The 16,161-nt window shown below is 54.4% G+C and overlaps 6 protein-coding genes across 6 annotated transcripts; 3 read left to right on the top strand and 3 right to left on the bottom strand.

Annotated features, from left to right (window-relative positions):
• Window positions 1-4,213: 4,213 nt before the first annotated feature.
• PG998_000279 (AN1-type zinc finger protein) lies at window positions 4,214-4,581 on the top strand (the record flags this gene model as incomplete). Its single annotated transcript, XM_066867097.1, has 2 exons — window positions 4,214-4,378; window positions 4,507-4,581. The coding sequence occupies 2 exons, from the start codon at window positions 4,214-4,216 to the stop codon at window positions 4,579-4,581; spliced, it is 240 nt and encodes a 79-aa protein (XP_066735512.1).
• A 724-nt stretch (window positions 4,582-5,305) lies between these two features.
• PG998_000278 (uncharacterized protein) lies at window positions 5,306-6,644 on the bottom strand (the record flags this gene model as incomplete). The annotated part of the gene is made up of 2 exons (XM_066867096.1): window positions 5,306-5,695; window positions 5,748-6,644. 2 exons carry the CDS (start codon window positions 6,642-6,644, stop codon window positions 5,306-5,308), a joined length of 1,287 nt encoding a protein of 428 aa, XP_066735511.1.
• A 584-nt stretch (window positions 6,645-7,228) lies between these two features.
• PG998_000277 (lipase/serine esterase) lies at window positions 7,229-8,736 on the bottom strand (the record flags this gene model as incomplete). The annotated part of the gene is made up of 3 exons (XM_066867095.1): window positions 7,229-8,188; window positions 8,268-8,567; window positions 8,680-8,736. 3 exons carry the CDS (start codon window positions 8,734-8,736, stop codon window positions 7,229-7,231), a joined length of 1,317 nt encoding a protein of 438 aa, XP_066735510.1.
• A 1,346-nt stretch (window positions 8,737-10,082) lies between these two features.
• Window positions 10,083-13,444, top strand: PG998_000276 (nuclear pore complex subunit Nup85; the record flags this gene model as incomplete). The annotated part of the gene is given in 3 exon segments (XM_066867094.1): window positions 10,083-12,494; window positions 12,553-12,971; window positions 12,988-13,444. 3 exon segments carry the CDS (start codon window positions 10,083-10,085, stop codon window positions 13,442-13,444), a joined length of 3,288 nt encoding a protein of 1,095 aa, XP_066735509.1.
• Window positions 13,445-13,944: 500 nt separating this feature from the next.
• PG998_000275 (ubiquinol--cytochrome-c reductase subunit 8) lies at window positions 13,945-14,676 on the bottom strand (the record flags this gene model as incomplete). The annotated part of the gene is made up of 4 exons (XM_066867093.1): window positions 13,945-13,999; window positions 14,086-14,263; window positions 14,478-14,503; window positions 14,615-14,676. The coding sequence occupies 4 exons, from the start codon at window positions 14,674-14,676 to the stop codon at window positions 13,945-13,947; spliced, it is 321 nt and encodes a 106-aa protein (XP_066735508.1).
• A 492-nt stretch (window positions 14,677-15,168) lies between these two features.
• On the top strand, window positions 15,169-16,064 carry PG998_000274 (uncharacterized protein; the record flags this gene model as incomplete). The annotated part of the gene is made up of 2 exons (XM_066867092.1): window positions 15,169-15,492; window positions 15,549-16,064. The coding sequence occupies 2 exons, from the start codon at window positions 15,169-15,171 to the stop codon at window positions 16,062-16,064; spliced, it is 840 nt and encodes a 279-aa protein (XP_066735507.1).
• Window positions 16,065-16,161: the final 97 nt, after the last annotated feature.

Here is a 16,161-nt window from a genome sequence, read left to right as displayed (position 1 = left end):
ACGAGAGTTGATGAATGGTGCTGGGTGCATGGGCTGCTTGCTGGTAGTGAGACCCGGTTGTTGTTGTTCGTAGTCGTCGTACATATGAACTGGCTGAACCGAACCTTGGCTGCGTCGCTAGCTGCATATCGCACCGATTCACTGCTCCTGTTTTTGTGGTTGTGTGGCATGCATTGGGTAGGAGATGGCCCAAAGACAAAAACCGCCTACATGATGGAAGTGGAAGCCCGGCGTCTCAACCGAGAATAGCGCCACAGGGCAAGGTTGATAAGGTAGCGCATTTGGCTGACGGATGGCTTTTATTGATTATCTCTAAAAGTTGCGCATGCACGTCGAGGCAGGCAGTCCCTCGCGATGGCGGGTGAGGACTGGGGGAAGGATCGCATGCTTCTTCTGTCGTGGCTGGCTCATGAGGCGAGGTTTTACATGTGCATATGCAGCGGCATGAATTACAATTGCTGCAAGCCCGAGTCAAGCAAGGTAGTAGAAGTTGGGAAAGGCGTGTGAATGCATCGTCATTCGGAGTAAGCGTCGCCCCGTCTTCGACGACGGATGGACAGACAACCCGCTTTGATGGATCTAACAAGTGATCGCCTGTACGACGTCCACGTTTTGCAACGAGCCCATATACGGCATGGCGACCATCTAGTCGGACCAACAAATGTTCGGATCCCAACAACGATATCTGACACAATCTTGCTCCCGAGACCTGGCGCGACCAATGCACCTTTTTCAGGGAAGGGTATCTCGCGAGCTTGGGATAAATCGGCATTTCGGAAACGCCCCTTGTCGGATAAGCCATCTCTCTCACTTCACCCCCCAAAACCTGGGCGCATCTCCGTTAGACAAAATGGACACGATCGTCCGACTCGAGGGCGATCTGTGGACTTTAATTAGAGCCACGATGTTACGAGTCAACCGCCTGGTTTAGCGCCTCGATGCCAATAGTCGACCACGTCTCATGCAGCCAGGGGTGTTCGCTGTACAGAAGCGCTGTACACTCTTGCTCGATTTCCTGGACACACGCAACAAGGGTATCTTCGAAGGCGTTGGTAGGTATACTGCACACATACTGCTCATACCGACCTACCCATTGCCCAACTGTTGTCAAATGTTACCATTGATGTACTCTTTCTTGCCTTTGCTAGCTTAGTGATACGGCATGAACCGGTTAGCATCTCCAACGGAAGCCGGCCGAGCAAAGGACAAGACGACCGGTCCAGGCTTTACCGAAGCCAACTACGAAGAATACGAACAGTCATATTTCGATAGCCCTCTTCCACCAGCCCGGACCCAATGATTATCTGCTCATAACACGATCACCGGAGGGAACCAATCTGCCTACATATGTTGCGATTGATATATGCAGTAGTCGTCTGTGCATAATGTACGGGTGTAGGGTGTAGATACAGGTGCAGACGTTTGGGCAGACCTGCCTTTCTCGGATGTAAAGAGTTGGAGTTACCCTACGGTCTGAGATTGAGACCGTATCTCCCTTTTGTCATGCCCCCGAACCAAATGCATTAGCGGCGGCCTGGGCGGCGCGTGTCGCATTGGACTATACATAATACACGTACGGAGTACCCATATGTAGGCGCATTGATAAACAACTGTATGCCAATCGACTAACAGAGTCCTTCACTATACAACAATAGTGGCACTCGCAAAGAAGAGCCTTGCATATTGGAGAAAAAAATAGGCCAACCAATAGGCCACCTGGGGGCAGGCTACCTTTGCATGTGTCTTAGGCCGACCATGGACTGATTCCCGGGGCGCCTGAATTGCCTAATGATAGATCAAATGCTCAGCAAAAAGACATCGAGACAAATCAATTAATGGGCAATCATTGATGATAAACGAGAGGAGCACCTGTCCTGCCAATCCGCCTTACTAGCCCGGCAGGCTAACCGACAAATTGCAAGCCTCCTCCATACCTCCAAGCTTCTAAGACAGTCTGGATCTGATGGACCTCGCATGGAATGACCGACAACGCCGGCACCTCGTAAATTGTCATGCGTTGATTGCCCTTCGCATAGGCAGCTGGGCCTTGCCGGGGAAAGCCCTCCAGTTTCAATGTTGTTGTCAAATTTGCCCACTCGAAACATCCTGTCCGAGTTTCACCAGAGACCCAAAGACCCAAAGACCCAGCAGGACGAACGCTGGCGCTGGCCGTTGTTCTTAGGCTTCATCTATCCCTCGGATTGCCCGAGCCGATCAAACCAGATCAATCTGGAGGCCACTGACCGACCCGGGCGTCTTTCGAGAAGGAAGGAAGAAACAAGTTTCATTGCCTCCTACGGTAAGTATACAATGTTATTAGACAAAGCGGCAGCAACTGGTCGGCCATCTTTTGTGTGCCGGAACGGTGGCCACCAGCATGCTTTCCCCTACCGCATACCCCAAAAAAGCCCAGTCGATATGTTCATTTACTAATCCGGGATATACATACATACATACCTACAGCGGCCATGCTGCATATTCTACCGACACCCCTTCCGTCTGGTCAGCTCAACGGCGATCAATTGGCCCATAGCCCATCCCGAGTACAGCAGCCAGCGGCTTAGTAAATGCAAGCAGTTCTCCAGTGTATGCAGCACCATGTCAGGAATTAAGAGTTTTCTGAACGCATCAAGTGCCATGTACGTCTACGTATGTATGTGAGGCGAGGCAAGTGGTAAGGTAGATAGATACATAGCTGGCTAGTAGGTGGTAAGGTCGGAATTATCCACAAGACGACATGCACTCACTTCATCACCGTTGGTCCCCTAGATCCATACTTGTACGTGGTAGAGAGCAGGATGATGCCAAATCCAAGAATTCCCATGCCCACCCAGCGTCGATTATATATGGAGCCGGGCTTCCGATCCACTCCAAGACAGCACCCAGACCCAGACACCAGACACCAGACACAGTACATGCAGCAAGCATCCATACCGACTTTTAGTTGGTATTTGAGCCCAACCCCCAGCAGAGACCCCAGTACAGAACCCAGCAGCCTTCCCTTTGTGACTTCTGCGCGCGTAGTGGGCTTGGTGCTGGGTTCGCCTCCGCCTCCCGCTTTCGGAGCCTTGTCCAGGTTGGCTGGAAAGTCGTCATCGTCACGGATACCTTGCTACCCTTGCTGCGCGCCAGCCAGGCCAGGGGTCTCTCGCCCATCGCCCATCGCCCATTAGCCATTAGCCATTAGCCGGGCTTCCCTCAACCTCGACCATCACCGCCTCGGATCGGGGGCAAGCTGGCAAGACATCACCCCAGACAGGCCGAACCAGGCGAGAGGTGAGCTGACCAGATTGAGCGGGTTGGGAAACCAACGCAACAAGCAAGTGCGACAGCAGAACAGTGTGCAGAGAATGAATGGCAGAGCTTACTACAAGTCCCCCAACGGTCCCTTTATGCCTTTTCGCCAAGGTTCAAAAGAATGATTGTTCGCCGCCCCCGGGACGGACATATGGGCTGGTTCTAGTGGATTCGACCTTGTCTTTCACCCCGTCTGCGGTCTGCATCGACAAATCGACTACAGCCACCCTGCCGCTACCTGCACGCCCCGTGACCCTGACGGTTCGATGATAAGGTAACTATTTCCGTGTACGTATGCAGCACAGCATGCATGTATGTACCGTACCGACTACATTCGTCTCTTCTCCTAGGTTAATAAATTGGTCTTTTGAGGCTTAAACCTGGGTTCATCTAAAATACCCTTGCCTTGCCCTTGTCTTTAGTCCGCCTGCATCGTGTGACTCGTCCCGTCACTCAGTCATTTCTCTCATCACCCTCTCGCCTTCTTTTCCCTTCTCCTGGTCCATGTCTACATATGTCCCGGTCATGGTCCTGGCCACCCTAGACTACCTGCCTTCTCCACCAGGTTACAGCTTACCGGCTTGACTCCCGCGCCTGCCTACTCTATTATTAAAAGGCCTTTGCCTCCTTCTCAGACCTCTCCGTCCTGCGATCTCTTTTTCCCTTTCCGCTTTATTATTCATTCCTCCCTTTCATTCATCTTCCTCCCCAACTCTACCCAAGCATCATCCCTCCCAACGCAGCCTCCGACCAGCGGCCTTCACCACACCCACACCACACCACACCACACCTTCGACACACCATAGTCTCTAATAACGGTTGTTCGACAAATCGTGCAATCCACGCCACTCACTCAACCCCTCGATTCGACCTCTCGCAATCAACTTGAACCGACGATCTCACACGCACCGTCAAGATGGCTCCCAAGAAGATTCGCTGCACTTTCAAGGTCGCCGGCCAGTCCGAGCCTGCGTGTAAGGAGGCTGCCCAGCGTATGTTCGGTGATTGCGGATTCTGCTCCGGCCACTACTGCGCCAAGCACCGTTTACCCGAGGACCACAAGTGCTCCGGTCTCGAAGACGTAAGTATCTCCAGCCAGGATGATTTCGATTTATTTGCCGCCGTCCCGTGGTGGGCGGTTGGCCTCGATGAGGTACTCAGCGAGAGTGATGACGAATCCTTGGCTAACTTACTTTTGAACCCATCCAGTGCAGGAAAGAGTCCCACGATCGCAACGCTGCTCAACTCGAGTCTGAGCGTACGCAAGTGATCAAGGTCGCGTAGAAAGACCACTCATGGAATTGGTCATATCACACCCGATCACCTTGGAGCTGGGCGAATCCAATAGCTCACCACCCCTCGCCATCGATCTGATGCATCTTTTGAAAGATAAAGATGCCCGAAACGGCCACGGGACCGAACAAACGCCACACACCATCCCACCACATTTACCCCCTTTCACCGTAACTTCTCCGACACACGAGTCACGGCGCTCAACTTTACGCGAAAGCGGTTGGGCAACGGAGGTTACACCTGGCGCTCCTCGCCAGCTATAAGCAATGTACCATTTACACAGGATCGCATGGCGTCTTAGGGATTTTCGAGCCACTTTACATGATGTGGCCTACCGGATGCTTTTGTTCTACTCTTTTTTTTGCGAGGCGCAGGTGGATTATCTTCAGACCTGTGATCATCTCGAGAAGGGGAAATATTGAGGGGCTTCCCCTTTTGCGGATGCGAATGCTACACCGCTTCCTACAATATATTTGTATATAGACAAATGAAGGAACCCTTTCCCCAATTAATAGGCGGTATAGCCGACCTTCGTATTTGCTTGAGTGATTCAATACTCCTATCGAATTTAAACAATCCATACCGTTTAAGCAAAATAGAAACAATTATTGGCTATATAAACACAAATCTCATGATATTGACACTGATGTTTCCTACGTGACCTAATATAATACATTATTTACACTCGCTTCTTCGTATACTACTACAAATCGTATCAACCCCGACGCTTTCGGCTCGGCCTTGCCGGTGGTTGTGGTTCGGGACTATTCTCTTCTTTTAGTCCCACCTCCGCCTTGGGCTCATTCATGACCATGTCCAGTGCCTCCACGTCTTCCTCTTCCCGTTTGATATACTCCTCCTTAATGACCAACCCGTCTTCATCATCATCACCATCAGCCTTGACGCGCTCCACCTTCAGCGACGCGGTCTCCTCCTCGCGGACCTTGTGCCCCTGAAGGACCTTGCCCCGGTCGGCGGCCTTGCACAGCCCGCGGAGGCCGAGCTCGCACTCGCCGCAGCGGCGGCCGACGGGCAGGCAGACCTTCTGGCCGAAGCCGACGAGCAGCCAGTTGATCTCGCGCCAGCGGTCGCGGGGCAGCCAGGCCTGCAGCGCCAGGCGCGTCGCCTCGGGCGTCTTGCTCGCGGGCCGCTGCCACCCCCCACAGGTTCGTGATGCGGTGCACGTGCACGTCGACGCCGATGCCCTCGGTCCGCCCCCAGGCCGCGCTCAGGCACAGGTGGGCCATCTTGGGCCCCACGCCCGGCAGCGACGTCAGCCCCGCGATGGTGTCGGGGATGTCGCCGGCCCAGGCGTCGCGCAGGATCGCGGCCGCCTGCTTGAGGTACTTGGTCTTGTTGTTGTGGAAGCCGACGACCCAGATCAGCTCGTTGAGCTTCGCCGCGTCCACGGCCAGCAGGTTCTCGAGGTTGAGCCCGGGCGGGGCGTCGGGGGCGTGAGGGGGCAGCTCGGTCTGCAGCCGGCGCATGGCGACGGCGTTGGTCGTGTCTTTGGTCTGCGACGACAGCATCAGCGCGACCAGCGTGTGCAGGCGCTGGTCCCGCGGCGAGGCGGTCGGTAGGGCCAGCCGCTCGCAGCCCATGGTGTCGACGGCGGCGTCCTTCGCGGGGCCCGTCAGCCGCATCGCCTTGACGAGCTCGTACATCTCTTCCCAGTCCGAGGGCGGCGCGACGGTCGTCGTCTGGGTGTCCGGGTCGACGATCTTGCGGGCGGGCTTGCGGGCGCGTCGGTTGGGGGTGGGCGCGATCTTGTCCTCTTCCTCCTCTTCGCTCTCTTCTTTCTTGACCGGCGATGGCTTACTCTCTCGCGTTGTCGACGACGACACTACGGCGCGCTTTCGCTTGCGGGATGTTGTAGCGGTCGCGGTTGTAGTCTTCGTGACACTGCTGGATACGGCATCTTCGATATCGGCCACTTGCGGTGTTGTGTTACTCTTCTTGGTCGAGGACGGCGCGTCGCTCTGGTACGCGAATCGGGCGAGCGAGCCACGCGTTATGCGGCGTAGCTGTGGGGGAGGAGATGCCGCCGGCGACATGGCGCCGAGGAATCTGGTAGCTACCTGTGGGAGTGGCGACGAAATTCTCAATTGTCATGCATGGTATGACATATTGTTGGACCGATAGCTTAAGCCGAGGCGAGTATAAGTATAAGGTAGCAGGGCAGCAGGGCAGCAGGTCCGCGATCGCAGATCTACAGTAGCACAGTGGAAAAAGGGTTCTGGGCTCCACGTTCTGGTTGGATCGGGGTAGCTCCCAAGGTTATGCACGCTACAGGGCCCCTGCAGATTGACGGGTCCACCATTGCTTAGCCTGTACTAACTAGAATAATTGGCAACGCAATATACAGGTGAGTGATACACGCAGACGAGTAGACGACGTCAGCGATGTTCGTATTGTTGCTAATTAACCAAGGTAGATGAGCACGAGAGATCTATACCGTCTATTCTACAACCTAGTTCACCTGTCTATTAAGTCCTCTAACCAAAAGTTGCCCCTTTAACATACTACTGAAGACCTCGACTGTGCTAACCTGCGCTGCCACGCGTTTCCGGGAAAATAAAAACACCTTCGCTATGATATGAGCGCCAAAAACCGACCAAAGACAGGAGTGTTCCCCAGTTCATATCAGGAATTCCTCCTTGATCCAGTGCTTCATGACGGTGTAGCCCTCCACGAAGGAGGCCTTGTTCATGCGGACGATGATGGCCGCATGCGTGTGGAGGTTCTTGCGCAGGTAGACGGGGTATTTGCGCCACCCCAAGCCGTCGAGCTGGTTGATCATGTCGAACTGGTACGGCGCGAGAGCCAGGGTGGGCCACTGCGGATGCGACATGCGGCGCTCGCGGGCCAGCGTCTTGCGGTCCTTCTCGTTCATCACGCCCTCGTTCTCGTCGTCGTCGGAAGAGGCTAGGTACTCCTGCTGCTGCGAGTTGTTGACGTCCTCGTACGCGTCCTCGACCTTCTGCCGCAGCTCCTGCATCATGATGGGCACGCGGTACTTGCCCGGCTCGATGCCTGCCAGGCCGCTCTCGTGAAGCCGGATCCGCTTCGAACTGCGCAGGTTTTGGACGACCGAGTTGAGCAGATACCCGACGATGGCGATAGGGATGAAGACCGCTATGAGGGTGATTTTAGGGGCGTTCTTGAGATACCACCAGCTGTTGTTGGCAAATGATTCCAACGTCATACCGTCAGGCTTGAGACTGGGCCTGACGGGGTTGATAGGATCCAAAACAACCTCCTCATAGCCGGGTACGTAATTGAATTTGACTTTTTCTATATTGCGATAGGGGTCGGTCTTGGCAATACAGGCCGTGTAGTACGGGACGCTTCGGTCGTGGGCGATGTTCGCGTAGAGAGTCTTTCGTTTGAATCTGGAAAGACCCTCCATGAAGATCGAATCGGGGTCTGCCATGATGGAGAGCAGTGGCCTGCCGGTGTCGCGAAAGTCGTCGATGGTGAATAGTTGCCGGCCCGACATGGACAGCGTCCGCGCGCCCAGGACGTTCCAGATGTGATTGTGCCACCCGCGCAGAGGCGAACGCACCCCGAGATGTGGGGAGGCAAACGTCGTGAAGTTCTTAATGTTTGGTGACCAAATGTCAGTATCAAGACACAGCAGTAGAACCAGCAAGACACGGAGCGAATATTCCACGTACCATCGGCCGAAGCTGGTCTAGGACGCCCTTCGCGTGGAGTAGACCAACAGCGTAGCGGGAGACCAGCCCACCGAGAGAATAGCCGACTACGCTCAGCTTCGTGATGTTCCCGCCGTTGGCCTCGATCTTCCTGAGTTCTTCCTGGATCTCTTCGCAGACGCGCTCGCCTCCTCGCTCGATGCCATCGTAGGTGGAACTGCCCTTATTGCGCTTGGGCAGTAGAATGTAGAGCTCGTCCTCGGAATATGCGTCGCGCAACGTCTTGACCACGGTTTTCATGTGGTTGGGGTTTCCCCATAACTACACGCAGGAAGAATCCACGGGTTAGTGATCGGTCGCGTACCATTGGAGAATGCGTACCGTTGTGTGTAACGTTGATGATGAAAGCAAGGGGGGTTCTCGTATAACTTACCCCGTGTACCACTACACAGAGATGGTCTGCCTTTTCACTACCACCACTATAATCCATGGCCACCGTTGCATGGGGTTTCTCTTGGGGACTCATCTTGGATTCCTCAGAAGAGGAGGATCAGAGGCCAGCATGCAAAATTTATAAGGGGCCGCGGCTTTGGAGGCTTGGAAGCTTTAAGAGGCTTCAGGGGGGGTTAAAGGTTACTAGTTGCGTCGCGCGCTAGGTATGGTTGGTTAGAAGGTTAGACAATGCAATACCAAAAAAAAGGCGCTCTTTCTCCCTTCGCAATTGGATTTTTGTTTGGGTTTAGCCTTTAGCGAGGGCATTAAGGTATCCTGGAACTAGACTGCTCGCGGAGGTCGTGATCTAAAGGGGACCCGAAGCTCGGAGGGTTACGTGTTGGAACGGGACGGGCTCAGCAATTGGGGGTTTGGGAAGGTGGATGGGCGGACGGATTCAGCAATTCGACAACTGCAGGGCTGAGCTGAGCTTGCACGACGTGGACCGATGATGATGATATCAATGATCGCAAATGGGCCAGAGCGGGCTTATGGATTGATCCGGCCTGGCCGGGAAGACGTCTCATGGAACCGTTATCACCTGTATTGAGGGATTGAGGGATTGAAGGCCCGATTAGTGAAAGGAGTATCAAGATCTACATGACTGCTCGGCAGTTTGTCTATACACACCCATAGATGAAACAACGTGACGGAGGCACTGGCTTACAAGGCATGTGAACCCAGCAGCCAGCAAGGTCTTTTCTACTCCCTTAGAACTTGTTGGCGCTTGAATTGGCTCTACCCCTTGTGTCTCTCTAGGTGGTCGGCCATAACTAAGTACTTGTACTCAGCTGGTTGTCCAAAACCGACCTACCCATGAAAGCATATGAGATGCAAGTGCATGCATATGAGTAAGAGGGGCGAAAGGGGTGACGAGTCTATACTGATCACTATCTGTTTTGACCAAGTATACCGATATATATCATCAAGTGAGAGTGCTGGGTGCTGCTTGTTATCATCGAATGGAATTCCAACCAATGGAAGGCCTGTGCTCAGCGGAAGCTGTTGTTGCTGCAGCACCTTCCGCCTCCACTTGCAGCTTTGCGAATCGGCAAGGTACTAAAACATGCACCGACTTGACCAACCGCGTCGAGCTTCAATCAAGCAGCAATTTGATGCGGCCCAGTCCAGTCTCGCGACTTTCTGGTAAATAAATTTTGACCAACGCTGCTGATCTTCCGGCGCAACGCAACCACGCAGCTGAGGTGGCCGTAGTCACCATCCCCCTACCGGCGCAATCATTCGTTTTCTCATGCGTCAAGCCAGGACTGCATAAAATATCTTCTAGAGCTTTTCCAGCCTGTCGACCAAAAACATCTTATCGCCTAATCACCACCCATCGCCATGTCGTACCGATTGCCCGAGTCAAGCTCGCCCGCCACTCCAGAGAGGAAACAGGCACACTACAATGGCGAGCACCCATCTACTACCCCGGCTGGTCATCCAGTGCCGTCTCCGGCTCCTTCTTTCACTCCCATGGGTGAACCATCGCCATCTTTTCTAACAAGTTCTATTGGGGCCATGACAGGCAAAATCAAGGCCCCCAACTTCGGCAGACCAAATATCGGCGGCGCTTCCAAGTCTCGCAGGACACCCAATGTTCCCCTCGGTAGCTCCCTTCGAGGGAGTACGACTACCCGCCAACCCTCAGGGCTCGGGAAGCACTCCTACTCCGTGTTAGACGACCTGGAAGATTCTGATGAAGACGTCGACAACGCGCCGCCTGCTTCGCGGCCGGGTACTTACGGCATGCATTTCGATAGCGATGACGACGAGGATGAGGACGACGACCAGGACGACGACATAATGGGTGCACAAGAAGACGAAGAGTTCGACGAGCAAGATGAAGAGGATGCCGACGGGGAAAGCGACGACATGGACGCAATGGCCGAGGATGATGCCGACTACGACATCGAAGATGAACTGGTAAGGGAGATGGAAGCCACCGACTACAGCGGCAACTTCCTCGGAGGAGACAACACCATGGACCTCTTGATGGGCACACCAGCCGCAAACCAACGAATGCAGAAGGAAGCTGGCGACATATTCCGCGCCTCGTCCATGCGATCCCTTTTCGGCCGGCGCAGGGACTCCAGGTACTCAGCTGTCGCCAAAGACCTCTTTACCCAGCTTGGCCATGCCCGGATATCAGAACCCCATAATCTGATTCTTCAGACTGAAGAGGTTATCGCCCGCCTGTACGATGAAGGTGTAGGCGCCGAAGATGACACGGACAAGTTGGATATGACTCTGGCCGGAGCAGCTGATTACCTCGTCCGCGACATATGGGAGCCGCATGCCAAGTCTTTGCCCAAGAGCAACGAAGAGCATGGTGCGACTATTGGCCCTGGACCCAATTCGACAGCATTCGAGAAAGCTACGTATCTGGCCGCCATGGTCTTCCGCATCCATCATGCACCCCCCGAAGAGGATCCATTTGGGAACTACAAGCCGATGTCGTTGCCGCAGACTTTGTTCGAGTGGCAAGACGAGTATCACAACCCTAGCGATGGGCAAGTGGAGAGCATCCTCGCCCACAGACCCAGCCCAGCGTCACATGGTCTATTTTGGCAAGCTATTTACATGTCACTGATTCGTGGCGACATCAAAGCAGCTGTTAAGTTGCTTCGCAATGCTGGGTGGAACCAAGTCAGGAAGGGATCTCGCGGCGAGCCTGCCTACATAGGACAACCTCTGAGGAATATCGAGAAGGTCATTGAAGATGCTTGCCACATCATGGAGCTGTGCCCAGGCCTGGCCGATTCCAACTGGGATATCCAAGAGAGCAATTGGACTTTGTTCCGCTTGAAGGCGGCGGCGGCAAAGGAGAACCTTGTCCAATTCGCCGAGGGCAAGGACCAGCCTCCACCCCCTTCAACTCGGTTTGGTGGCTCCGATTTTGGCGACTCTGTCGATGGACATGGCGCCATGGCAAGACTCGCCCGAAAGGCTCAAAGTCGCCTGCCGTGGGATGTGTACGAGTCCCTTCAATCACTCTACTCTATTCTTGTCGGTGACGTTGAGGCCATCACGGCAGGAGCTCAAGACTGGTGTGAGGCAACAATCGGTCTTCTCGGCTGGTGGGACGATGGCCATCAGAACCGAAAATTGGGCGTGTCGCGATCACAGTCTATCATGGGCGAGCCCTCGCCGAAAGATGACGCCTTGGACAGGCTGGCACACTGTTTCCATGCGGCCATGGAATCGGACTTCCACTTTAACGGAATGGACTCCGTCGAAGTGTGCATCTCTAGCGTCTTTGAAGGCAATATTGATGGCGTTGTTGGATTTCTGAGCTCATGGTCCCTGCCCGTCGCATCTGCCGTCGCCGAGGTCGCTTCATTAGGTCGCTGGTTGCCTCCGCCTGAGCCTCAGAACCTCATCTCCATGGATAATTTCGACGCTGATGACCTCGAAGTGCTTGGCATGAATCAGAGCATGGCCTCGGGGAACCAAGATGGTGTGAAGGACTCTACGCTGGTTTCGTATGCGCGAGGTCTTAATGATATCAAGCAGCTTACGGGATCTATCAAGAAGAGGGGTGGCGTTGTGACTCGCGTCACTCGCGATGGGTGGGAGATGGCCGTACAAGTGGTCGGTCGCATGGATTCCCCTGAGCGTTCAGAGGACCTGGTCAACGATCTGTTGCACGACATTTTAGAAAAGATTGAGCCCGACAGCCACGATACCGTGGACAAAATCTGGGCACTCCTTAACGATCTCGGCATGATCAACTTCGCCGAAGATACGGCCGAGGTAAGTCGTGCTCATCAGCTTTTAAGCCTAAGTATATACGTTTACTAACACACATCAGAAATATGGCGACGTGCTTAAGGAGAATACCTTCCGCTTTGGTGAGATGCTTTGGTACTATGCCCTGGCTCATCGTCCTGGGAAGATTCGAGACGTGCTTAATGGCCTCATGTCGATTTCTCTGGCCGAGTCGACCACTTATCCACCCGACAGCGAGTTGGATGCCAAACTCAAGAGTCTTCTCCAGGAACGCACTTCGACACTGGAGCTGTTCGCAAAGCAGGACTTGGAGGCAGCAGAGTTGTTGGGCAAGATGCTCAGTGGATACGCCACGCTACGGAAATTCTACGAGCTACGAGATGGCAATGGCAAGAGCACATCCGTCTCGCTGGCACGCCGTCAACAAGCAGCAACCGCTTTGACTTTTGTCGTTGCCAGTGCCGACGACAATATCCGCGGGGGGGCTGTACGACGATACGCGTGATGCTGTGGTCAGTGAAGACTTCATACTGGCTTTGCTTGGCGAGGCATCCATATTCGTCAACCAGAACCCTACGGTAATCACTCTGGAGCAGATCGACACACTCCTCAAAGCTGTCGAAGATGTCGAGACAGTCGGCTCCAGGGTCTACGAAGCGGCAGATGCCTTTTTCCAGATCGTCCTGTCTTCGGGTCAAGGAAAGGGGTCCACGCCTGGCGATCTGATGCAGATGTCGAGCTCATCTCTCGGCGGCAACTTTGTCATGACCGGCAGCTCCATGATGGCCTCTCAGCTGCACAAGTCGATACGCAACAGCGGCGTGCTCAAGGGGCCTATCAAGCGAAGCTGGGACTGGCGGACGGAGGTGCTGGCGGGCAGCGCCTCGGCGGACATCTTGAAGACCATCCGACTCGGCCTGACGAAGGACTTGGCCAATTTGTGGTTGGAGCAGGCAGATAGTATCATCTTGTGAAATTGAGAGCCTGATTTAGTGATCGTCACATAGGGTGGCGGTGGGGGAAAGTGAGTGCATTCGACGGCGTTTGATGGCTTGCGAAAAAAGACGTTCGGAATCATGTAATACAATACCACAATGTTTTCCGGCTAGGGACTCATCTGCCTCCAAGAATTGATTAATAGCCTATGTCTTTGCAATCCCCCGGGATCTGATATTGGCCCAAACCTCTATCCTCCTTAGTGCATCAGGATTTCGGAATTGCTAGAATACGTCACACCTTACTGGCCAAACTACAGCTCCTCGCTCAACGGACTGGTCAACATCACGGAACTTCGGCTTGAAATCAATAGGTGACAAATGGAGGATTAGTTTGGTTAAACGGAACGAGTCTTTTCGGTATCCTGTTGAGGGGACCCAGGTCTAATGGTATACACTTGGTGATCTATACATCCACACAGCGTCCTTTCCTCGTTTCTTCCTCTCTCGAATAAGCTTGCTGGTGTGCGTGATCAAGCTTACTCCTCGTCGCTCAACTCATGTCGGCCGTGCTTGGAGTTGAGGTAGTGGTTTCTGTCATTATTCTCCGTGTTAGCTGGTGCCAAATTTACATATGTCCCCGTTGCAAAGCAGATGGGTGGGTGCAACATGTTTCGTACCTCTCGATGGCCCAGTCCATGGCGTAGTAGAAGAAGATCATGGGGGGAGCGACGTAGAGGACCTGGCCGCGGAATCGGCGCCAGCTGTTGAAGATGGCGGCGTGGGCGGTGCCGGCCAGGGGGTTCTGTCGGTTGGCGCTCAGGCCGTAGGTGATGATGCCGCGCTGCTTGGAGCCGCCTGTGAATTTGCCATGTCGTCAGCCTTCTTGCCACCCAGACACATTTGTGTTCACGCCTTCGACCCCTGATCAGTCCGTCTTGTAGACATGGCTTGTTTGCTATACGACGCTCTCCCGTCGTCTCCGTTTCGATTTTTTGTTGCGTGGAGATGGGTCATCGTGGGAGTCGAGATGCCGGGCATCGAAGCGTATCGTCCGGGGATTATCACTTACCGAAGTTGCCCCAGCCACCGAGGTACCTGAAGAAGCGAGATCAGCTAATGTGTGTCGGATGTGGACGTCGTCGCCACGGGCCTTTGATATTGCCGGAGCAAAAAGCCGCAGCGGGTTTCCGGGAGGGTGTCACTCACTTTCCGTACTTGCCGATGACATCGCCACCGCCTCCGCCGCGGAGCATCTGAGTAGGTCTCATCTTGTCGGGATAGAATCAATTGACGTGTGAGGGGATCAATTGGGAGTGTGCAGTATGTCGTGTGAAGCAGGAGGTTTGCGACGTTCCCAAAAGTGCCCCAGCAAGCCAGGCAAGGCGCGAATCCGAGAGAGCTCGAATCTATCCGAAAGCGGTTAGACTCGTTGGAAGAGAAAGGTTGTTCCGACTCTGTCCGTCTGGGCTGCCATTGCCTTCATTGCCAACTGCCAGGCCTTTTGGGTTGTTCCGCTGCAGACGCCTAGCTGAAAGAAGGCTAGCAGCTCTGGCTAGAACAGAAGCACTGGCCCCCCCATAGGCAGGCAATCCACCCCATCATCGAAAGAGCTCCAAGCTTCGTTCCCCAGCTCCATTTGAGAATTCGCCGGCAAGCTGTAGAGAAGAAAAAGGCCAAACGACAGTGGCTGTCCTCTGAGTCGAACCCCAAATTCGGCCCTTCCAAACCAAATCCAGCCCCCTGGAAACCTCGTCGCCGACATGGAGGCCCGTCTTCTGGGTGCCGTCTACCGCTACGGCCTCCCCGCCTTTGGCGCCGTGGCCCTGGCCCAGAGCGCCATGTACGATGTCCGTGGAGGAACCAGAGCCGTCATCTTCGACAGATTACAAGGTGTGAAGGAGGAGGTCATCAGCGAGGGCACACATTTCTTGGTTCCCTGGTTACAGCGAGCCATTCACTTCGACGTCCGAACCAAGCCGCGCAACATCGCCACGACGACGGGTAGCAAGGATTTGCAGATGGTCAGCTTGACACTGCGAGTGTTGCACCGTCCCGAAGTCAAGTCGCTGCCCAAGATCTACCAGGTATGCAGGATCTGGCCCCAAGGCGCACAGCGGCTTTGACTAACATGTCATCACAGAATCTTGGAACAGATTACGATGAGAGAGTCTTGCCCTCCATCGGCAACGAGGTCTTGAAGTCGATCGTCGCCCAGTTTGATGCTGCGGAGCTCATTACGCAGCGTGAGGCTGTTTCCAACCGCATCCGGTCAGATTTGATGAAGCGCGCATCTGAGTTCAACATCGCACTGGAGGATGTCTCCATTACACACATGACGTTCGGGAAGGAGTTCACCAAGGCCGTTGAGCAGAAGCAGATCGCCCAGCAGGATGCCGAGCGCGCGCGCTTCATTGTCGAGAAGGCCGAGCAGGAGCGTCAAGCCAACGTCATCCGCGCCGAGGGTGAAGCCGAAAGTGCCGAGACTATCAGCAAGGCTATTGCCAAGGCCGGTGACGGTCTGCTCCAGCTTCGAAGGATCGAGGCCAGCAGAGAGATTGCCCAGACGTTGGCCACCAACCCCAATGTCGCCTACCTGCCCAGTGGAAACGGCAAGGGCGGCGGCGGCCAGTTCCTGCTCTCGGTGGGAAAGGCTTAAGGTGTTCGGTTTGAGCAAGAGGGACGCCAATTAGACATAACGAAAAAAGAGTCGTTGGCAATGTATATTAGGGAGTGGTGGCCCCGATTCTCCGCTT

Source organism: Apiospora kogelbergensis (genome assembly GCF_038363985.1).
Source record: "Apiospora kogelbergensis strain CBS 113332 chromosome Unknown utg000001l_segment0_segment0, whole genome shotgun sequence".
NCBI lineage: Eukaryota > Fungi > Ascomycota > Sordariomycetes > Amphisphaeriales > Apiosporaceae > Apiospora > Apiospora kogelbergensis.
This window is presented reverse-complemented; position numbering and strand designations above follow the sequence as displayed.